This window comes from Sciurus carolinensis, chromosome 8 (genome assembly GCF_902686445.1).
Source record: "Sciurus carolinensis chromosome 8, mSciCar1.2, whole genome shotgun sequence".
NCBI lineage: Eukaryota > Metazoa > Chordata > Mammalia > Rodentia > Sciuridae > Sciurus > Sciurus carolinensis.
In genome coordinates, this window is record NC_062220.1 from 93,492,476 (window position 1) to 93,512,722 (window position 20,247).

Here is a 20,247-nt window from a genome sequence, read left to right on the forward strand (position 1 = left end):
ATTTCACTTTCTAGGCATATATGAATTTCCCCCAAAGAAACAAAAGGGAAAGTTCCTAACTAAAGAAAATGGCCTCTAGACACTGTCAGTCTTTGGCTTAGAAATATCAGAGTATCTTATGAAATAAATAATTGTAACTGTGAATTAAAAATACAGCTCCAAAAACAAAATAATAACGAACAATGGGCATTTAAAAGAAATTCTAAAATACTAAGAATTTCAGAAAAAGAATTGTTGTGTTTCAAAACAAATCTTACTTCACCTCCTCCAGTCAGAGCTTGGCAGCCTGGCCCCATTCACCATGTGGCTGCTTTCTATTTTCTCTTCTACTTCTATTTCTGGTGAAATGGACTGGCTATTTGGCTTCTGAAAACTTACATCTGTATTAATTAAAAGCAAATATTCTTCTGGGATAAAAAAAAAATGGCACACTTGGTTTGCCCTGCAAATTTCTAATCTTCTAGACAAATCTCAATTTTCCTACTTCAATATATAATTTCTATGAAAAATTCTAACCACCATTTTAAATGTCCTCCTCTTTATTCTAAACTCATATTTTAAGAAGTCTGAAGGTTTTTATCACTTATAAGATTAGAAAGTTGAATAATCAAGGATAAATCATTAAGAACTAACTAGTAATATGAGGGCCCTGAAAATACTTATCATCAAAAGTATTTTAAAATTTTACTCTATAATATATGCCAAGATCAGCATTCCAGTGTGATTTACACCTCTACCCTCAGGGAACAAAAGAAGTTTCAGTTTCCTGATAATACAAGTGTCTCCATTATGCAGAAGAACTACAAGCTCAGTTAGTGATGAGGAATGCAGAGAAGATCTTTGAGTTAAGGATGCTGGGATACTGTGAAATCCTTGGCATCTCCAATGTGATAAGGTTTTTTTAAATATTCTAATGAGCTGACTGGTGACTGGGTAGCTTAAAGATGGAAACTGGTCATAGAAAAGACCATGGCAGGATTAGAGATTTGGGACTTTTCATCCCCACCCCCAACCTCCACAGAGGGGAGAGGGACTGAAGATTAAGTTGTTCACTAATTGCTGATGATTTAATCAATCATGACTACATGATGAAGGTTACATAAGACAAAATGCTCAGGTTCAGAGAGCTTCCAGAGAACTGAACACATAGTGGTATCTCAAAGGTGATACACCAAGAGATCATAAAAGCACCACACCCCTTCCCACTTGACTTATTCCAACGCTTCTCTTCATTAGTATCCTCTGCAATATCTTTATGATAAACCAATAAATGTAAGTAGGTATTTTCCCTGAGTTCTGTGAGCTACTCTAGCAAGTTCCCAAACCCGAGAACTCCTAATCATAGCCAGTCAGTCAGAACACAGGTTAAAAAAAAAGTTGGGGTTTGTGACTGGCATCAGAAGGAAGTCTTGGGAACTTAGCCCTTGACTTGTAGAATCTGAGGCTATCTCAAGATAGACAGTGTAGAATTGAATTGGAGGACACAGCTGGTGTCTACTACAGAACTGAATGGTTGTTAGTAAAAAGAAATCCCCACACATTTCTTTGTGAAATCTTCTGCATTAATTATGCTGAACAGAAACGATAGAAGAAACTAAGTTCCTTCTTCCTCTTCATCCTCACAGATTCCTTTGAATAGGACTAAAGAGATTAGAGTTAAGAAAAAAGCACACAAAGAGCAAAGTAGAGCTGGAAAATGAAAATGTGTGCTGCTATTGCAGACGGTGGTGGGGCATGAGAGTTGTGCAAAGGTACAAAGGGCCAAAAGCAGTAAAGTAGATAAAGGTGAAACAAGCCTCAGCCCTTGACACTGTGAGAAGAACCATAGGCAGCTATTTGGAAAGACCCAAATGCTCTAAAGTATCAGTCGATCCCTCATATCACCTTAAGCAGTAGTCTACAGGCAATAAAACTACAGTAAAAAATGAGAATTTACACTGTAACTCAATACGCACAAATGTACAAACATACATACATCAAACAAAGTTCCTCTGACACTTATCCCATGAAATGTAATATACTCTATTATTCATATTTGCCTTCTTTTATTTTTCGTGTTAAAAAAAAAATACAGGGTCCAGTCACTAAATTGGTTTTTAAAATCCTGTAATAGTTTGACAAGCTCTGTGCTGGAGTCTCACTAAGTGACTGTGGGATAGGTGAAAGTGCAGAATACTCTGGGATCAGAGCTCAGCCTGAATCCTGTCTCTCTACAAGTCAAATTTCTGATTTCCTTCACTTGTTTTGGAATAGGTTTCAAACCATGCTGGCATAAATACCTCTCATCAACTGGATCAACCACTGTTTCAGTTTTAATCACCCACAGCACTCCCTCAAAAACATACATTCCAATAAAACTAGTCTGCTTATTATCCACCTTGCACATCCCAGATTTCCCATGTTTGCATATTCCTGGGATGCCCTCCTCCTTAGAATTTATTTCCACCAATCCAAGTCCACCTGATTTCCAAGGTCAAGCTAAAGTGAGCCCTCCACACAGAACAAATTTATCTTGCCTCTGAATTCTAAAACTTCATCCTTTCTTACAGTCTTTCTATATTCCATTCATGCACACACCCTGTGGTCACCCTCATTTCCTATCCTGCCCCATTCCCATGCAGAGTACAAACACAGTCTTTATAAAGAAACTACTTGGTATGTACTTTACATGGTGACTAACAAGTGAATATGTATCTCCCATGCAAAGAAAAAACTGCCTACAGTTGAGGTTCAAAGACCCAAGACACCAAGAACCTCTCAACCAAACCAGAACCTCATATTCAGCAGATTCTGCACCTTCAGCCTTTGATATGATGGTTACAACAAGCATCACAAGAAAACATTATCAATGTTTTAAAATTTTTAAAAATTCTTCAATTAAAAAAGTAGCAATTTAAGAATAATACCATGTTTTATATTCTGATTTTTCTTACTTGAAATCTAATCTCCCAAATGTGATAAAGGTATCTATAAGACAGATATACCAGCAAAATAAACATATCCCACCAAGTGCCCCCCACTTTGGTTTGTTATGATTCAGGCAGACTGCTCTATTGTCCTTCAAGTCAACATCCTTTCCTGACTACCACCATCTTTTGATTATGCTATTTTTGTGTGTCTCCTTTAAAATACATATATATTTTTCCATGTCACCTTTTAATCATATATTTTCACTTTACTTTCCCCAATAATTAAAAGAACTACGTCTGAAATATTAGCAAAGTGTCTTAAATCTATATTCAAATGTTTTAAATTGATGCAGTAACTTCTTCACTTGATAAATATTTACAAAGTAACTGTTATGTACTAAAATTCAGAGCTAGAAACAATAGATCTTTGAAGTACTGAAAGTGTCACACTTCTAAAACAAAGAAGATAATTGGATAATACTAGATTCAAACTCATTATCCCAAGTTGAAAATCATGTACATATGTTCATATTTCAGTACTACAAAGAATTAGTAAACAGTAAGGAAAAAAATTCTAAAGATACATTCAAGGTCAAATAGTTCAAACACATATACAATGTGATAAATTGTCAAAAAAATGAAAAAGAAACGTAAAACCTTTAAAAATTTTATCACTTTTAGGAATACTGCTCAACTGTGAAGTAAGTCAGGAAAGAAATATTAAATATAAATATCTATATAGAATATGCTTCTGTTTTAACATTAACAAAGGGCCATTTATATTTGATAATAAGTAGTCTGTTCACTTATATTTTACATAAACAATACATACTGTTTAAGCCAAATGCCTATAAATAGTTGAAATTTATCAAGTATCCCTACATGTTCTGCTTAAGCCTCTACAACTATTTTAAGTGTGGTAAGTCATACCAATAGTGAAATTATGCAAATATGAAAAAATGTCATAATTACAACTATATATTTTAAGAAAACTTATAAAATTGAATAAGTTATCAAAGATTATTATCTACTCAACTATTTTATTATTGTTTTATGAACAATACTAAAATATACTTACCTTAAATATGTGCCATATATGAAGAATAATGCCATCATTAGTCCATTTAAAATAAAAATTACAGCAACATAAAAGCAAGCAGGATCTCCCAACCCTTTAAAATAAACAAAACATAGGTTCTAAAGTAAAGTCCATAAAGTATTTTATGTGTCTAGCAATGTAAATTAAATTGCATTTATGTTGAAAATGGTTGCCAAATAAATTAAATGGTTTCCTTGGTTCCCATATGAAAACAGGATGTTAATGCATACTAGAGATGAAAACAGTGTAGTAGCTATGGGGATTTGAAATCAGGATTGCAAATCTTCTGATTGCCTCCTACCCAGGTGTGGAGTCTATGCCCTATTTTTTTTTGTGTTTTTGTTTGTCTGTCTGTTTCTGTATGTGTGTGTGTGTGTATTATTGGGAATTAAATCTAAGACCTTGCAAATGCTAGATAAGTGCTTTACCTCTGAGCTATATCCTAGTTCTTTTCTAAATTTTATTTTGGGGCACAGTCTTGTTGAGTTGCATAGGCTGATTTCAAACTTAAAACTCTCCTGACCTCAGCCTTCCAAGTAGATGGGATTACAGGAATGCACCTTTGCTCCCAGTTTAAGTCTTATTTTTGAGTCTGGGTCAGGCTGCAACAGAGTAAGACATAAGCAACACCAAGTGCCTCCTAAGGCTAGGGCATAAAGGTCATGCAGTGTCAGCTTGGAACCTTGAGCTACCACAGGAAAACCATGACTACTCTGAAGTATTTTGCTATAAAAAAGCCCAAAGCACATGGAAGGCCACATGCAGGTGTCCTTGTTCATAATCCTAGTTGAGCTCAATCTCATAGTCACCTCAGCCCAGGAGCTGGAATGTGAGTGAAGTAGGTTCCATTTAAGTACACCTCTCTCAGCCACTTGAGTCTTATAGTAGAGCTCCTGACATCATAGAAAGCAATCAACCCTCCTCTGGACTGCCCAAATTTCTGACTTTGCAGAATCCACAAGCATAATAAAATGGTTGTTATTTATATCATTAAGCATGGAGCAAGTTTATTATGTTGCAATGATAACTGGGTAATATTATAGAAAGAAACTTACCTTCACAACTTTCAATAGGACTGAGTCCTTCTCCTCTGGTAACTGTCCAACATATCTTGGTTTGAATACCAATCATGTCCATTATTTTGGTATAAATTCGGTACCAGCTGGCCAAGATTACCTATTTTTAAGAAAATAAACAATTATAAGAAATATTACTCTAAGCCGGTAATCCCAGCTACTTCGGAGACTGAGGCAAGAAGATCACTAGTTTGAGTCCATCCTGGGGAACTTAGTGAGGCCCTGGTTCAAAAAAAAAAAAAAAAAAAAGACTGTGGCTATAGCTCAGTGACCTCTGAGCTATCCCTCCAGAGCACTTGCCTACCACAGAAACACAAAAAATTATGCATCATGCAATTCCATTTCTGAAAAGTCAATTTGTACATGGTCACAGAACACACTCAAAAGCAATACTTTAATGAGAAAATACTGGAACTTGGTAGTAACTTATCTGTGATGTTCATGTCCTCATTAATCTATTAACTAAATGATTTGGAGGTTGCTGCTGAGCAGAGACCTAGACAGACAGAGCCTTGCCATCAAGATGCCTTCTAGCACATCATGAAGGCAGATATAGGGAAGTGTGCTTCACAAGATCCTCCCATCAAGTCAAAGAGGAAGTAACACCTCAGCTAGGCCCTGGAGAATGTTTAGGGAAGTGTCAAATGAGAGCAGGGAGGGTAATGAGAGGCCAAACCTCATCATTCCTGATATCAGTACCTTCCTCCCTCACTTCCTGTGTGTGCACACTCCTGTCCAACCCTTCCCGAGAAAGTGTGCTCAATTAAATAAGGAACCCCTGAGAAACATTATTTGGCAAAGACATGTAAGTTTGGTACTACCTGACTATAATCCTCACAAACACACAGAATCTAGATAGTTTTCATATTTTTCTAAACAATGCAATCAAAATAACAGTTCCCATAGAACCAATTAAGATTCTCCCAAATCAATAATGATCTGTTTCCCATATTCCTTCCTGAGATATACATTTTCTTTTTTTAAAAAATGAATAAATTTAGTATATTAAATTAGATCTTAGATTTAGAAACAGCATTTAATACAAAAAAAAGGCAAAAAGAAAATCATGATTGGAAAAAAGTAACTTACCTCAGGGTAAAGATTGAACCTTTTTAATGTATTAATAACAAGAGGGTATTCAGTCAGTTTATCATTCATAATCATCCATACTCCATTCAAAAATGAGGGTGCTTCCACAATAGTCTTGAAGTAAGAATAATATAGTCCCTGAAATAAGGATAAGTTCCAGTTAAAAAAAGTACATACTTATTATGTCTCCTCTTAGCTTAAAAAAATATTTTAAATACACTGTCTCTGAAAAACAAAGCACTATACCAAGTAATGGCCACAATTAATTTTATAGGTTTCTGATCACTGATAAATTCTTAGGTTGGGAAAAAAAACTACATATTTTAGAATAACCTTGTCTTCATTAAAATAATTAAATACAAAATAGTTTCAAAACTTAAAATATACAAATAACTCTTAAAAGATAAATATAAGTTTCAGCACTTAAAGGATATAAGTAAATAAAACTCAACATACTTCATCTAAGAAGAGTCTGCAATCCATACTAATATGTATTAGAAAAGTCTAGCTTATGAACAGAGCAAATGGTTTATTATGAAGCCAACATTTACCATTAACCAAGAAAAAATGCTTCCTTCTTTTTTATCTGAATCCCCAAAATGACATTAGTCATCTTTTATCCAGATTTACATGTAAAAATGCAAACACACTGAGAAAATTGCATAGTGATATATTAATTTCATTCAGATGTCACATCATTCTTTTAGATCATTTCCCATGCATCAGTTCAGCATAAGGTTAGAACCCTGTGGGTCCGGGCAGGGGGAGGGGTCAGTTTGGGCTCATAAACATTAAAGTGGTTTGCCAATTTGCCTATTTATTGAAAAAATGTTCTTGATATTTTGATGCTTTAGCTCTATGTTTTTAAAATTAAATTTTGTTCTATACTGAGTTAAATGGTGACTCTCAAAACTTGATGTCCACCAGAACCTAAGAATATAACTTTACTTGGAAACAGGGTCTTTGCAGATGTAATCAAGTTAAGATGAGGTCATACTAGATTAAAATGAACTATAAATCCTATTTAACCAGCATCTTTTTAAGAGGAAAATTTGCATAGAGACAGGAAAAAGGGCCACATGAAGATGGAGGCAGAGAATAAAGTGATATATCAATAAGCCAAGGAACACCAAGACTCCCAATAACCACAAGATGCTAGGAGGCAAGGAAAGATTTCCCCCTACTGCCTTCAGAGAAAAGGTGGTACTGTCGACACCTTAACCTCCCACTTGTACAGAACTACAAACTATAAAAATAAAAAAATTATGATTTTTTTAAGCCATCTAGTTTGGTATACTTTGTTATGGCAGCCCTAGAAAAGTACTACACTTATCTTGTTTTGTAGGTTTGATTTTAGAATCATGTGAATATTTACTTAATCTAAAAACAACAACAACAACAAAAATTAAAGCTCTAAAAAACAAAATAAAAATAAAAGAAACTCAACTACGACAAGGATTTCAAGTAGCTTTAAGATAGAGTAATTTTACTATACATCCCTAGTGAAATCTAGTCTAAAGTCAAAACAAATTGCAAGAAAATCTTTAACTGTTTTCAGCAATCATATTTTCAATAATACCTTCAGTATTGTTATTCCTAATAAATATGCTAAAATTAAGATTCTTAGACTAAGCAAAAAGGTACAAATTCAATATCAAATCATTAAAAGCATCTAATCTTAAAATTTGATTTTAAATGTAAGAATATAAATTCACAATTTATTTTCATTTTTTAAAAAATTGTTTCTTAATTCTGTTTGCTAAGAAGATCTAGACACAATGGTCAATCTGGTAGCAACAAGAATCTGTGGTGCCAATATGTGTTCTCTAAATGCCATTTGCCACTAAAACGAATTGGGGCTCCTTAGAAAATTGGCTGAGGCCAGTTCTGGGAAAAAAATGTTTTGCGGTACTTGAAAAAGTAGGAAGATATGGGATACTAGTAAGGTTACATCAAGGGCATGCAGAGCAAATACAAGGGTTTTCACTAGCTACAGATAGAAAAATCTATAAAACATATTAAAATCCATTAGATCATAATGATATTCCAAAAGAAGGAACTCCACTGGTCATGACTAGATGATACTAGAGAACCAACTCATCTTTCTAAAAAAGTAGCAAATGAAAGGAAAGAACTGCACATTTTCCCATCTTTCCATTATAAAGAATAAGTCTCAGAGGATCCAAATAGGTACTCTGAGAAAGATCTTCTTTATAAAATTACAGGCCATAAGTTCAAGAAAAAAATTAATAGAACAGATCATCTCTGTTTGGCAATCCTAATGAGAAAACAAACCTAGAGTGATGGCTGGGTGCTCAGGAGGGACCAGCAAGACAATTCTTGAAACCACTGATTAAACTTAACATCTCAAATAATGAGACAATCAGGCATGGTACTGGGCCCTGGTACCAAAAAGAAAAAAGAAAAGAAAAAAAGTGCTCAAGACCAACTAGGAAGCATTTGTGCTAGAAAAGAAGTCAAATCTTTAGCACGAAGACTTCGACCTATTAATTTTCAGGAAAATCAGGGCACAGAAACACAATAAACAACATGAATTATTGTGAATAATTATATAAGACAATCTGAATTCAAAAAATAGTCAAAAACAAAACAATGAAAAATGAGGAGAGAAATGTATCAAGTTTCAAGAGATACACCAACTACATGCAATGTAGCGACATTGTCTGGATCCTGATTCAAGCAAACCAACTGTTAAAAAGTGCCAATCAGGTCATTTAAACAATGATTTATATTGATGATATTAAGAAATTACTCATTCATTTTTAACTGTGACAATGGTATTGCAATTAATAAAAACAACAAAAAAAGTCTTGTCTTGAGATACCTTAGAAAGTGTTAAAAGATCAGAATTTCCTTTAAAAAGTGACAGGCATCTAAGAGTGTAGATGAATTTTTCTTTTTTTTTCCTTTTCCCAGTGCTGCAAACTAAATCCAGGGGCTAGCACATGCTAGGCAAGCTCTCCAGCCCTGAAACACTCCCAATCCCCTAAAGTACAGATGAAAGAAAAATGGTTGTGTTGTCAGTTGCTGAACATGGGTAGGAGGGAGATCACTAGTCTTTCTACTTTGGAATATCTTTTTGAAATTTTCCGTGATAAAAAGGTTAAAATTTTTTAGATTCCTAAAGTAATACAATAAATTACCACTTGAAAACTAACCATTTCAGTGCGAAAAGCCATCTCCCTTTCCAATGTTGACAGGTGAGAAAAATGACGATCATTTTCAAAGAGGTGTGTTATATGGCTCCTGGAAAAAACAAAACAAAGTAAGTGTTGAAACTCACCCTCGGTATTATTTGTAAAAGTAACTCTAAAAGCAAATATAAGAGTGTCTATAAACTTCTATATTTTTGTAATAAAACTGAAATACAAGGGTGTCTATATTTTTCACTCAGTATGCATTACATTCCTACTAAAATTTCTTTCCATAAAAAAAACCATTCAAACCAGATTTTAAAATTAAATTGAACCAGAACAATGGTATTTTAAGTTAAGCACAATAAAAGCAAAGAGTAAACTGTAAATTCCATTAAATTACCACTTCAGAAATGTCTGATTAATGAAATTCATATGTCTCTCTATCCAGAAGATTAAAAAAATTAATCTTCCTCTCAATGTGAATACTATATTAATGTTAAGCAAAGCAGAGTCTCTAATATAGGTTCTTTAATAATGGATCTCCTTCTTATTAAAAAATTATATCATTCTAACCCTGACTTATCAATGAAACTACTTTTTTCAGACTACTGTTATTAGTAATAGATATTCACTCTTATTATAATGAAATTTTTCCTTTAAATATATAGTAAATAGCTTTGGTAAGTTAAAAAAATTTGCATAAAATGTTCCATTGGGGAAAAAGCAATCTTACCAGTGCAACACGGCGGCAAAGGCAGCTGAAAGAAAAAAGAAATTTATATTATTATTTTAACATAAGGAAATATTTTCACTTTGTAGAGATACCCTTTCAAAGATAAGCTTAACATATTTTGAGATGTGGAAATATTGGACTAACTTTAGAGATTGGGGAAAGAACAATAAATCTTTGAAAGCACTAGGGCTAAGTTTAAAATACCAGCAGAATGGATCAGAGGGGAATGAAGTATATATCTACAATTTCCATTCACTCATATATTTCAGCAAAATACATGCAGGTCTATCATTTGCCAAACAGTACATAGGAACCATGAGATGGAAACTACAATGAATAAAACCGAAAGAAGAATACAATAGGTAAGGGTACCATAAAATAAAGAAATATGGTGGCTTGAGGGAAGAAGATTGGAAGAGGAAGTGAAGGAGGAAGTATCACTTTTTATATACTACTACAACGTCTGAGTTTTGACAATAAATCATACTCCTGTTCTTCAACAAAGTGAAAGAAGTAAAGGAGGGAGGAAGAGATAGATAAAAAGAAAAGGAAGAAAGAAAACATAAGAGAGAAAAAGCTAACAATAAATAACATCAATCTCACATGAGAATCAATAGTTTATTTTCCGTCCAAGTACAAAGAACATATTAAGATGAATCCAGACAATGCCATTCAACTTTCTTATATAACAAGATACATCTGATTGCAGGTTTCTAATTAATAACTACTCAGCAATCAAACTATGAAAATGCTATTTGACGTAAAAATTAAATGGCTCATATTGTACTGCTTTATTTTTAAAGTGGTATTTATTTTTTTAGTGGAAAAACTCATTTTGCCTTCAAGTTATTAATGGTTATAAAAGAGTTATTCTTTTTAATCATACAAATTATAATATTTAACTTGGTTTGTCACTTGACTTTTTAAGTTACTGGGTATTTTGACTCACTGAAAATTGTTTTTTCTTTAAAAAACAGATTTATTGGCAAATCTACCATTTGCTTCCTTTTTGGTTTCTATTTTAAAGACTTCTCATCACCATAATAAAACCTGGGCTTTATTTTCTCAATGATTCACCTATTATTTTCTGAATACCTCATTCTTCTTTCACTGAATGTAAATGACACCTTTTTCCTATAGAGGACTTATTAAATAGACTTTGGTAATTCCTTTGAGTTTATGATTAGAATTTTACTTATAAATTAACTGAAGAAGAATTTACATTTAATATAGTCTTCATATCCATAAACACAGTATATTACTTCAATTATTCAATTGTTTTTTTAATTTCCCTTGAGGAAAATAATATCTGCATAGCTAATACGGGGGATGGGGGGTAAGTACCTTTTACATGCAATGCTTGGAACCAGAAATGTTTCAAAGTTTGGATGTTTTCAGATTTTGGAATACTTTCATATACATAATGAAATACTTGGAGGTGAAGTCAAAGTCTAAACATGAAATTTATTTAGATTTCATATATATCTTATACATGATAGCCTGGAGGTAACTGTATATAGTAACTCAAGTTCACCTGCATTTTGACTGATCAGTCACATGAGGTCAGGCATCCAAGGTTTCACTTGTGGCATCATGTCAGCACCCAAAACAATTCTGATAGTGGAGCATTCTGGATTGGACATTAGAAATAATCTATTCATATTTCTTAAGTGCTCCATCTCAACATTTTTTTGCTAATATCCATGAAGTCTTTTTTCATACACTTTTGGATATTACCAGTAATGTATTTATTTCTGAAGTGTATTTGTTTTGTAATGCAATGCTTGGCTTATTTTGTAAACTGTTAGTTCAGAGTGTTTTTAGCTTATTGTCTTCAATTCTCAATATTAAACATTACTTACAAATGATACTATTTCTCCTAAACTGTAATTTTACTATTAATATCTTCTTCCCATTTGATAATAATAATAAACTTCTAGAATACTACTAAACAACTGTGGCAAAAGAAGGCATTCTTGACTTCAACTGAGTTTCACAGCAATGCATTTCACATCATGCCATTAAATTAGCCTTTGACATTCACTATCCTGGAATGAGAACTAGGATGTGTAAAGGTCATCATCCTTCTATCTCCTCAGAATACTACATCTTAAGAGAAGGATGGAAGGTACAAGGTCCATTCTAACCTGCTCAGGTTTTGGATTTGTTTCTTTCAACTTAGTACTAATAACATTAACATCTGAGTGCTTATTATATACCTGGCACTTTATAAGCACTCTATCTACACTAGCTCAATAAATCTTCACAAACATCTTATGTGGTAGGTATAAATATTTCCCCAGTATGAAGAGGAGGAACTGAGGCATATAGTGGTTATGCAACTTGCTCAAGGACACACAGCAGGTAAACTAAAGAAGGGAGCAGACTTACATGCACTGTATGTCCTCTAGAAGGGAGTGGAAAAGATGAGACAATCAATAGCTTAGGCTTCCTTACCATAAAATATTCCTAATCCCCTCCCTCTTTATTTTAAAGATAATAGAAAAATATGCTACAATTCATTCCTTAATATAGGCAGAATATTTCACAGAGGCTATTAGTTCTTAAATAAATATTTAGATAAACTTTATTAAAAATTGAGGTACGTTATATTTATATGTCATCTGAAAATTAAAGTCTCAGTTAAATTTTGTTCATGAGTATGTAATTTAAGAATAAAGACATAAAATGACAAAAACTCAGAAAGCACTCCCTGAGCTTATCTTACCTTCTTTCCTGCAGAAAATAATATTCTAAATTACTTTCTTTAAATTTATTACAGTAATTATCAACCATTTCTATATTTGAGGGGAATGTAACAAAATTGACAAATCTTTTTTTTTCACTTTAACACCTATGCCTTTTTTTTTTGTATTCTCAAAGACGTGAGGTAAGTTAGCATACTTTTGTTTAAAAAATGAGAGTATTAAAAAAAAAGACCTAAATTTCAAAAGAAACTAAAAAAAAAAACTATAAGAACACAAGAGTTCAAGGAAAAGAGGTTTGCTTTTTGTAATTCAAAGAACTACATTCCTTATTTGCTGATAATTTTGAAAGTCTCTTCTAATTTTGATGTAAGAATATAAATTGCCTACACTCTAAAACTAAATTAGACACTCTGGGATGTTGCATTAACTCTTTCTGATTAAAGAAACTTTCTACCAGATTATATGTCACATTACATCAATTTTCAGTCACTTAGGATTTGAGAGATCTTGTACCTAAAAATTACTGTTCTCCTGTTATTAGAATACTGTTTTAACAAAATAGATTATAACTCCCTGATGGAAGAAACAATGTCTTACTGAACTTCAGTACAGTACTTGTTAGCCAGAACACAAAGGTGGGACTCAAATGTTGGCTAACACCTGCTGCTTGATATAATGGGGAAGGCAGAGAGGATGAAATAATCCTAAATCATATCAACATAATAAAAACCTAAGTTGAATATACTTTGACAGACACATGTGTATGTAATCAGACGTTACTGCTATTTCAGAGTCTCCATTTATTTCCTGCAAATTGCACACCTCCTGTACCAGCAGCCAGCTCTGAAGCCTCTGGATTTCTTTCTTTTTCTTAGTACTGGAGATTTAACTCAGGAACACATTACCACTGGGCTACAGCCACAGCCCAATTTTTATTTTTTTAATTTTAAGAGAGAGTCTCATTAAGTTGTTTACGGAACTCACTGAATTGCCAAGGTTAGCTAACCTCAGACTTGGATCCTCCTGCCTCAGCCTCCTAGTCATGGAATTATAAACATGTGTCCACCAGCTTAGCTTCTAGATTTCTAGTTTCCCTGGGATCTTGCTCAGCTCTCACTTGACCAGCAACTGGGGTTCCACTGTGCAGTAAGCAGGAAGTAGGAACCAGAATGTCAGACTGGTTCCCCTCTAGACAAGGTTTCCCACAGAATCCCAGCCCAGCTCCCTCTGAGGACTCCTCATTCCAGCCACAGTTCCCAGGGCCAGTGGCAGCTTTTGTTTTTTCCAGGGGATGGACATTCAGCAAGTCCAATGTCCTAGGTAAGTCTGGAAGGGAATATTTTCTGGCCCCCCACACAAGTCTAGTCCTACAGGGTTCAGCAACTGTAAGGACCACCAAGAGGAAGGGAAACCAGAGAAAGGCTTCTGCCCTAACAGCTCTGCTCAATCCTCAAAGCTCCCAAACCTCACTGCCCAGCAATTGGGGAACCTGTACACTCTTACCTCCTCCCTTCCCACAATCACACCACCTCAGCAGTGTGGCTTAGATGTCCTGGGTCCTTCTAAGCCCCCTCCTTATGGATGACTGAGAGGTAGAGGGATTTTTGCATTTATAATACTCTCCAGCTAAGTCTAACTCAAGCAGAAGTTTGAGACCCACCTGTCCTCTCTCTGCTTCTTCTACCCCAGGTGTGCAGGCAAGAACCATGAAGCCAACATGGGTTTCTGTAGTAACCAGCAGTCTACTCAGCTACAGCTGCAGTCAGCCAGACATGTTCCTGACCTCACACATTTTCCCATCAGGTTACATTTTTTTCCCTTTTATCTGCATATCACAACTAGTTTTTAACTAAAAATTCACAAAGCACCTTCACAAACATTCGATTTTTACCACAACCTTGTCAGTATTTACTCCCAGTTCACAAAAGAAAAGGTGAGCCTCAGAAAGGATTTTTTTACCACACAGTTGGCAAAGGGCAAAATTAGTGGAACCTAGGGATTCTAATTCCAAATCTGACTCCTTCTATATGACAGAGCTGCCATCTTTCCTATTTATGGACCATCAGTGACCTTATCTTATAACAATATGCATATGAAGAAATACACTGTATATCCAAAATGATATTCAAAACTACTCCTAAATTGAGATTAAGTTTTATCTAAATCACCATGAAGCCCACACTCTGGCCTATTTCCAATCAATGTGACTGCATTAAGCAACAATCCCCTAAAACCCCAAGTGCTTTGAAGATTTAATGCCTTTGTTCCTTCTTGAAAGATCTGTAATCCATCCCTCAAAGTCAAAAGAATTCAAATATAGCAATTTATGCTGACTGTCCTGTGACCCTTCCTGTTATACCTTTATAGCATCAAAACATGCCATGTACACGTCATGCACATGCCAGTTTATTCTACTACAGTGCAAGGCTGAGCCACTGTTGATTCATGCCTGGCATCTCACTGGGTTGAACTGTTAAACTACTGTTATCTAAGTTGTAAGAGAAATTACAGAATGTGTTCAATTAGAAATCAAAACACATAAAATAACATCTAAACAATCCAAATTATTTCAGGGGTTCATATTACGTGAAAATTCACATTTCTAACCAATAGTATCTAGAAAACAAAGCCCAATTTCTGTTAGTAAGCTAACAAATTAAAAGACATTCATCAGGATCCAGTCTGAGAAAGAAAAAAGTCACATCCCACAAACTTAGCTCTGTCTTTCCTTCTTAGTGCTAGATTTTTGTGTGGGTTATGAACACTTCAAAGCCAGCAAGTGCCTGAATAACAACTAGATAAATAACTACTACAATATTTTCCTAGAAACCAAGAAGAACATTCAAGAAATATTAGCCAATATCTTTGTCCTTAAGGGTAAAATCTTTGAAAGAGAAGATTTAGTACACGAAATAATGAAAGAACACATTAAGCATTCAAGCAGATGGCACTAAGTCTAAGAACTGTAAGAAATCTAAGAAGGCAGATCAGTAATGATCTTCTTAGGACATTTAAATAAGATTTTAGGGAGAGAAGGCCTTAGAACATGAATACAACTTAGTTGGGGATTTTTTTTCCATATTTTTTAACTGGTGCATTATAGTTGTACATAATGGTGGGATTCTTTGTTACATATGTATACATGTACACAATGTAACATCATCATTTGGCTAATATGATTCCCCAGTATTTCCATTTTCCTACCTGCCTCCTTCACCCTGGTCCCTTTCCTCTACTTGTCTCCCTTTGAATTTCATAAGCTCACCCACCACCAACCATTCTTTTCCTTTTCCCTATCTAACTTCCACATTTGAGAGAAAACATATGACCCTTGACTTGGTGTTTGACTTATTTCACTGAACATAACATTCTGAAGTTCTAACCGTTTTCCTACAAATGACATAATTCTATACATCTTTATATTTAAATAAAACTCCACTGGGTATATACACAACATTTTCCTTATCCATTCATCCATTGATGGACACCTAGGCTGGTTCCATAGTTTGGCTGTTGTGAATTGTGCTGCTATAAACATGGGTATGCACGTATCTAAATCTTTAGAAAAACTCCAAGAAGTGGTATAACTAGACTGTATGGTAGTTCCCTTCCCAGTCTTTTGAGGAACCTCCACACTGATCCTCACAGTGATTGTACTAATGTAAGGGATAGATGAGAATGGGGGGAACACAAGGTTAAGAGAAAAAATAAAATGGGCCCACTGTACTGAACCCATACACTTTCTTTGCCAAAAAGCAATCTGCCTACAGCCCCGCCTGGCCTGAGTGGACAGGATATATCACATTCCTCAGCAAACTTAAACAGGGACAAAGGTCAGGCAGTCATTATAGGTAATGAATTATGGGAATCAAGAGAAGATGATAACAACTGGTTATCATGGTTATCAAAGAAAAAATAATGGGTTGTTAATCTCTGCACTCATGCTCCTGGTCACTCTGCACTGCTAACAATTAACCTCTGCATCCCTGCTCTCAGACAAGTACAAGAAGAAGAGAAGGCAATAATTAAAAAGAGAGGTTTTGCGGTCTATAAAACAGCAAGACGCACCCTCTCACACAGGCTTTCGGCTCCACAACCCCAATTCCCGTTAGAGAAATCAGTCTATCACTTTTTTAAATAAAAGTTGCTTTCTACACTTACGTTGAGGTCTCTCAGGTGTTTAATCTTCAACACTGAGTACAAGGACCCATTTCCTGATCTCCAAGACCAGTATCACTAATTTACAATTGTGAGAAACAAGTTCACCTGCCCAAATCCAAAGAACTAAGAGACACAAGGTATGGCAAAAGTGAGACTTTTTACTTTTTACAGTATTGCAAGATCAGGTGTCTGGGTGAGCAGACACACCAATAGTAGTTAAAAATAGCAGTTTATTCCCTAGTGTTCAAGGTCCCTCCCCCAATTCATCACTGGCTAAGTATTATGGGGTGGACAGTTCCTGAACACTGCCTAGGTTTTACTGTCTTCTACTGGATTATTTAAGAAATGTACCTTTAGTTGTCACCACCTGCCTGTTTTCTTGTGGCAGGAAGGCCTTGTTAGGTTGAGTGTACCTTGGCATGTAAGGAGTGTATCTTTGTTGGCCACTGGGCCCTCTTCCCCTCACCTGCTTGTCAAGAGGCCATGAATCTGTCACACTCTTGTCCTAACTGCTTGTAACTTTTCACTCTGCTCTCCTCTCCAGTTGTTTTTATTATATCTCAAGTAATTTTACATTTAAGGCTAAAGACTATATTATAAAAATGGACAACCAGACTTTCTATTTCTCACACAATTAAACCAAAAGTGTAAAAGTGTTTTCCCCCCTCACATCCTCTCCAGCATTTATTATTGCTTGTATTCTTGATGGTTACCATCTACCTGAAGTGAGATGAAATCTCAGTATAGTTTTTATTTGCATTTCCCTAATTGGTAACAATATTGAACATTTTTTCAAATATTTGTTGATGATTTGTATTTATTCTTTTGGGAAGTGTCTGTTTAGTTCATTTGAACATTTATCAACTGGGTTTTTTTTTCCCCCCCTTTGGTATTAAGTTTTTTGAATCCTTTATACACTCTGGATATTAATCCTTTGTCAGATTTTCTTCCATTCTACAGATTCTCTTTTCACATTCTTGTTTTCTGTGCAGAAGTTTTTCTTTTGAGGCTATCCTATTCATTAATTATTGGCATTATTTGCTGAGCTGCAGGGGTCCTACTGAGAAAGTTGTTGCCTGTGTGTATATGCTCACATGCTGTTGATCCAATGTTTTCTTCTAGGAGTTGAATAGTTTCTGGTCTAATTCATAAATCTTTACTTCATTTTGAGTTGACTTTTGTGCAGGGTGAGAGATAAGGATCTAGTCACATTCTTCTACATACGGATAGCCAATTATCCCAGCACTATTTGTTTAAAAGGCTGTAATTTTTTTCCAATGTGTATTTTTGACACCTCTGTCAAGCATCAGATGACAGCATCTTGGTTTTTGTCTCTGTGTCTCCTATTCTGTACCATTGGCCTATGTCTGTTTTTATGCCTGTATCATGCAGGTTTAGTTACTATAGCTCTGCAGCATAATTTGAAGTTGGGTATTGTGAGGGCTCCAGCTTCTCTTTTTTGACTTAGATCTGCTTTGGCTATTCTGGGTCCTTTATTCTTCAAAATGAATTTTAGGGGGCTGGGGAGATAGCTCACTCGGTAGAGTGCTTGCCTTGTAAGCACAAGGCCCTGGGTTCGATCCCCAGCACCAAAAAACAAAAACAAAAACAAAATGAATTTTAGGATGGTATTTTTCTAATTTTGTTAAAAATGTCATTGGTATTTGATGGGATTACACTGAATCTGTACATTGCTTTTGGTGGTATGGCCATTTTAACAATATCAATTTTACTTATCCATAACCATGGGAGGTTTTCCCAACTTGTGTCTTCTTCAACTTCTTTCTTCAATGTTCTATAGTTTTCATTGTAGAGGTCTTTCACCTCCTTGATTAGATTTATTCCTTGCTTTTGTTTGTTTTTTTTTAAGACTATTTTGAATGGGATTTTATTCCTGATTTCTTTCTCAGCAGATTAATTACTAGCGTATAGAAAAGTCACTGATTTTTGCATACTGATTTTGTAACTTGCTACTTTGTTGAATTTGTTAGTTCACCAGTCTTTTGGTAAAGCTTTTTGAACCTTCAACGTATAGGATCATATAAAAAACAGTAATAATTTGATGTCTTTCTTTCCTATTTTTATCCCTTTTATTTCCTTCTCTTGATTAATTGCTCTGGCTAGAATTTCTAGCACTATATAAAATAGGAATGGTGAGAGTGGACATCATCATCTTGTTACGGATTTTAAAGGAAATGATTTCATTTTTCCCCATTCACTACAATACTGGCTTTGGATTTGTAATATACACCTTTTATGACATTGAAGTAGGTTCCTTCTATCCTAGTTTCTTCACTGTTTTTATCATGAATGGGTACAGAATTTTGTCAAAGACTTTCCCTGCATCTATTGAGATGACTGAGATTTTGTTCTTTTTTTCAGATTTTAAAATTTTATTCATTCTAATTAGTTGTACATGATGGTAGAATGTATTTATACATTTTGATAGATCATATATAAATAAAGTATTCTTAATTCTATGTGAATTATATCTATTAATTTGCATATGTTAAATCACCTTTCATCCCTGGGATAAAACCAACTTGGTCAAGATGTACAACTTTCTTAATATGTTGTTAATATGATTTGCTAATATTTTATTAGGAATTTTCACATCTATGTTCATCAGGGATATTGGTCTGTAATTTTCTTTTCTTGATGTGTCCTTATCTGGTTTTGGTATGAGGGCGATACTAACTTCACAGAATGAATTTGGAAGTGTTCCATCCCCTTCTATTTTATAGAATAATTTGAAGAGCCCTAGCATTAGTTCCTCTTTAAAGGTCTGGTAGAATTTAGCTGGGAATTCATCTGCTCCTGGGTTTCCCCTTGTTGGAAGGCTCTTTATTAGTGTTTCTATCTCATTGCTACTTATTGGTTTGTTTAGGCTTCCTACATCCTATTAATTCAATTTTGGCAGGTCATATGTGTCTAGAAATGTATCTGTTTCTTCTAAGTTTTCCAATTCATTGGAGTATGTTTTAAAAATAGTCCCTACTGATTCTCTGGATTTCTATGATGTTTGTAGTGATTTCTCCTTTTTTTCTCTAATTTTATTAATTTCTCTCTTTTGGTTAGTTTGAAAATAAAATAAGAGTTTATCTTATTTTAAAAATCTTAAATTTCATTGATTTCAGTTCTGACCTTAATTATTTTCTTCCTTCTACTGGTTGTAGAACTAGAATGTTCTTGTTTTCCAAGGGGAGGGACTTGAGATGCACTATTATGTTGTTTATTTGGGATTTTTCTGATTTTCTTATATAGGCAGTTATAGCCATAAAATTTCCTATTAGAACCACCATCATAGTGTTACA

At 34.5% G+C, this 20,247-nt stretch overlaps 1 protein-coding gene across 3 annotated transcripts in view; it reads right to left on the minus strand.

Annotated features, from left to right (window-relative positions):
- Positions 1–20,247, minus strand: part of Dpy19l1 (dpy-19 like C-mannosyltransferase 1) — a 118,778-nt gene that overhangs the window by 81,515 nt on the left and 17,016 nt on the right. For all 3 annotated transcript variants that reach the window (XM_047561135.1, XM_047561134.1, XM_047561133.1), the window contains exons 2-6: positions 10,065–10,089; positions 9,353–9,440; positions 6,174–6,311; positions 5,064–5,184; positions 3,988–4,081 (exon numbers count right to left, since the gene is read on the minus strand). In XM_047561135.1, the coding sequence (XP_047417091.1) occupies positions 3,988–4,081; positions 5,064–5,184; positions 6,174–6,311; positions 9,353–9,440; positions 10,065–10,089 (466 nt within the window). The remainder of the gene's footprint in view (positions 1–3,987; positions 4,082–5,063; positions 5,185–6,173; positions 6,312–9,352; positions 9,441–10,064; positions 10,090–20,247) is intronic.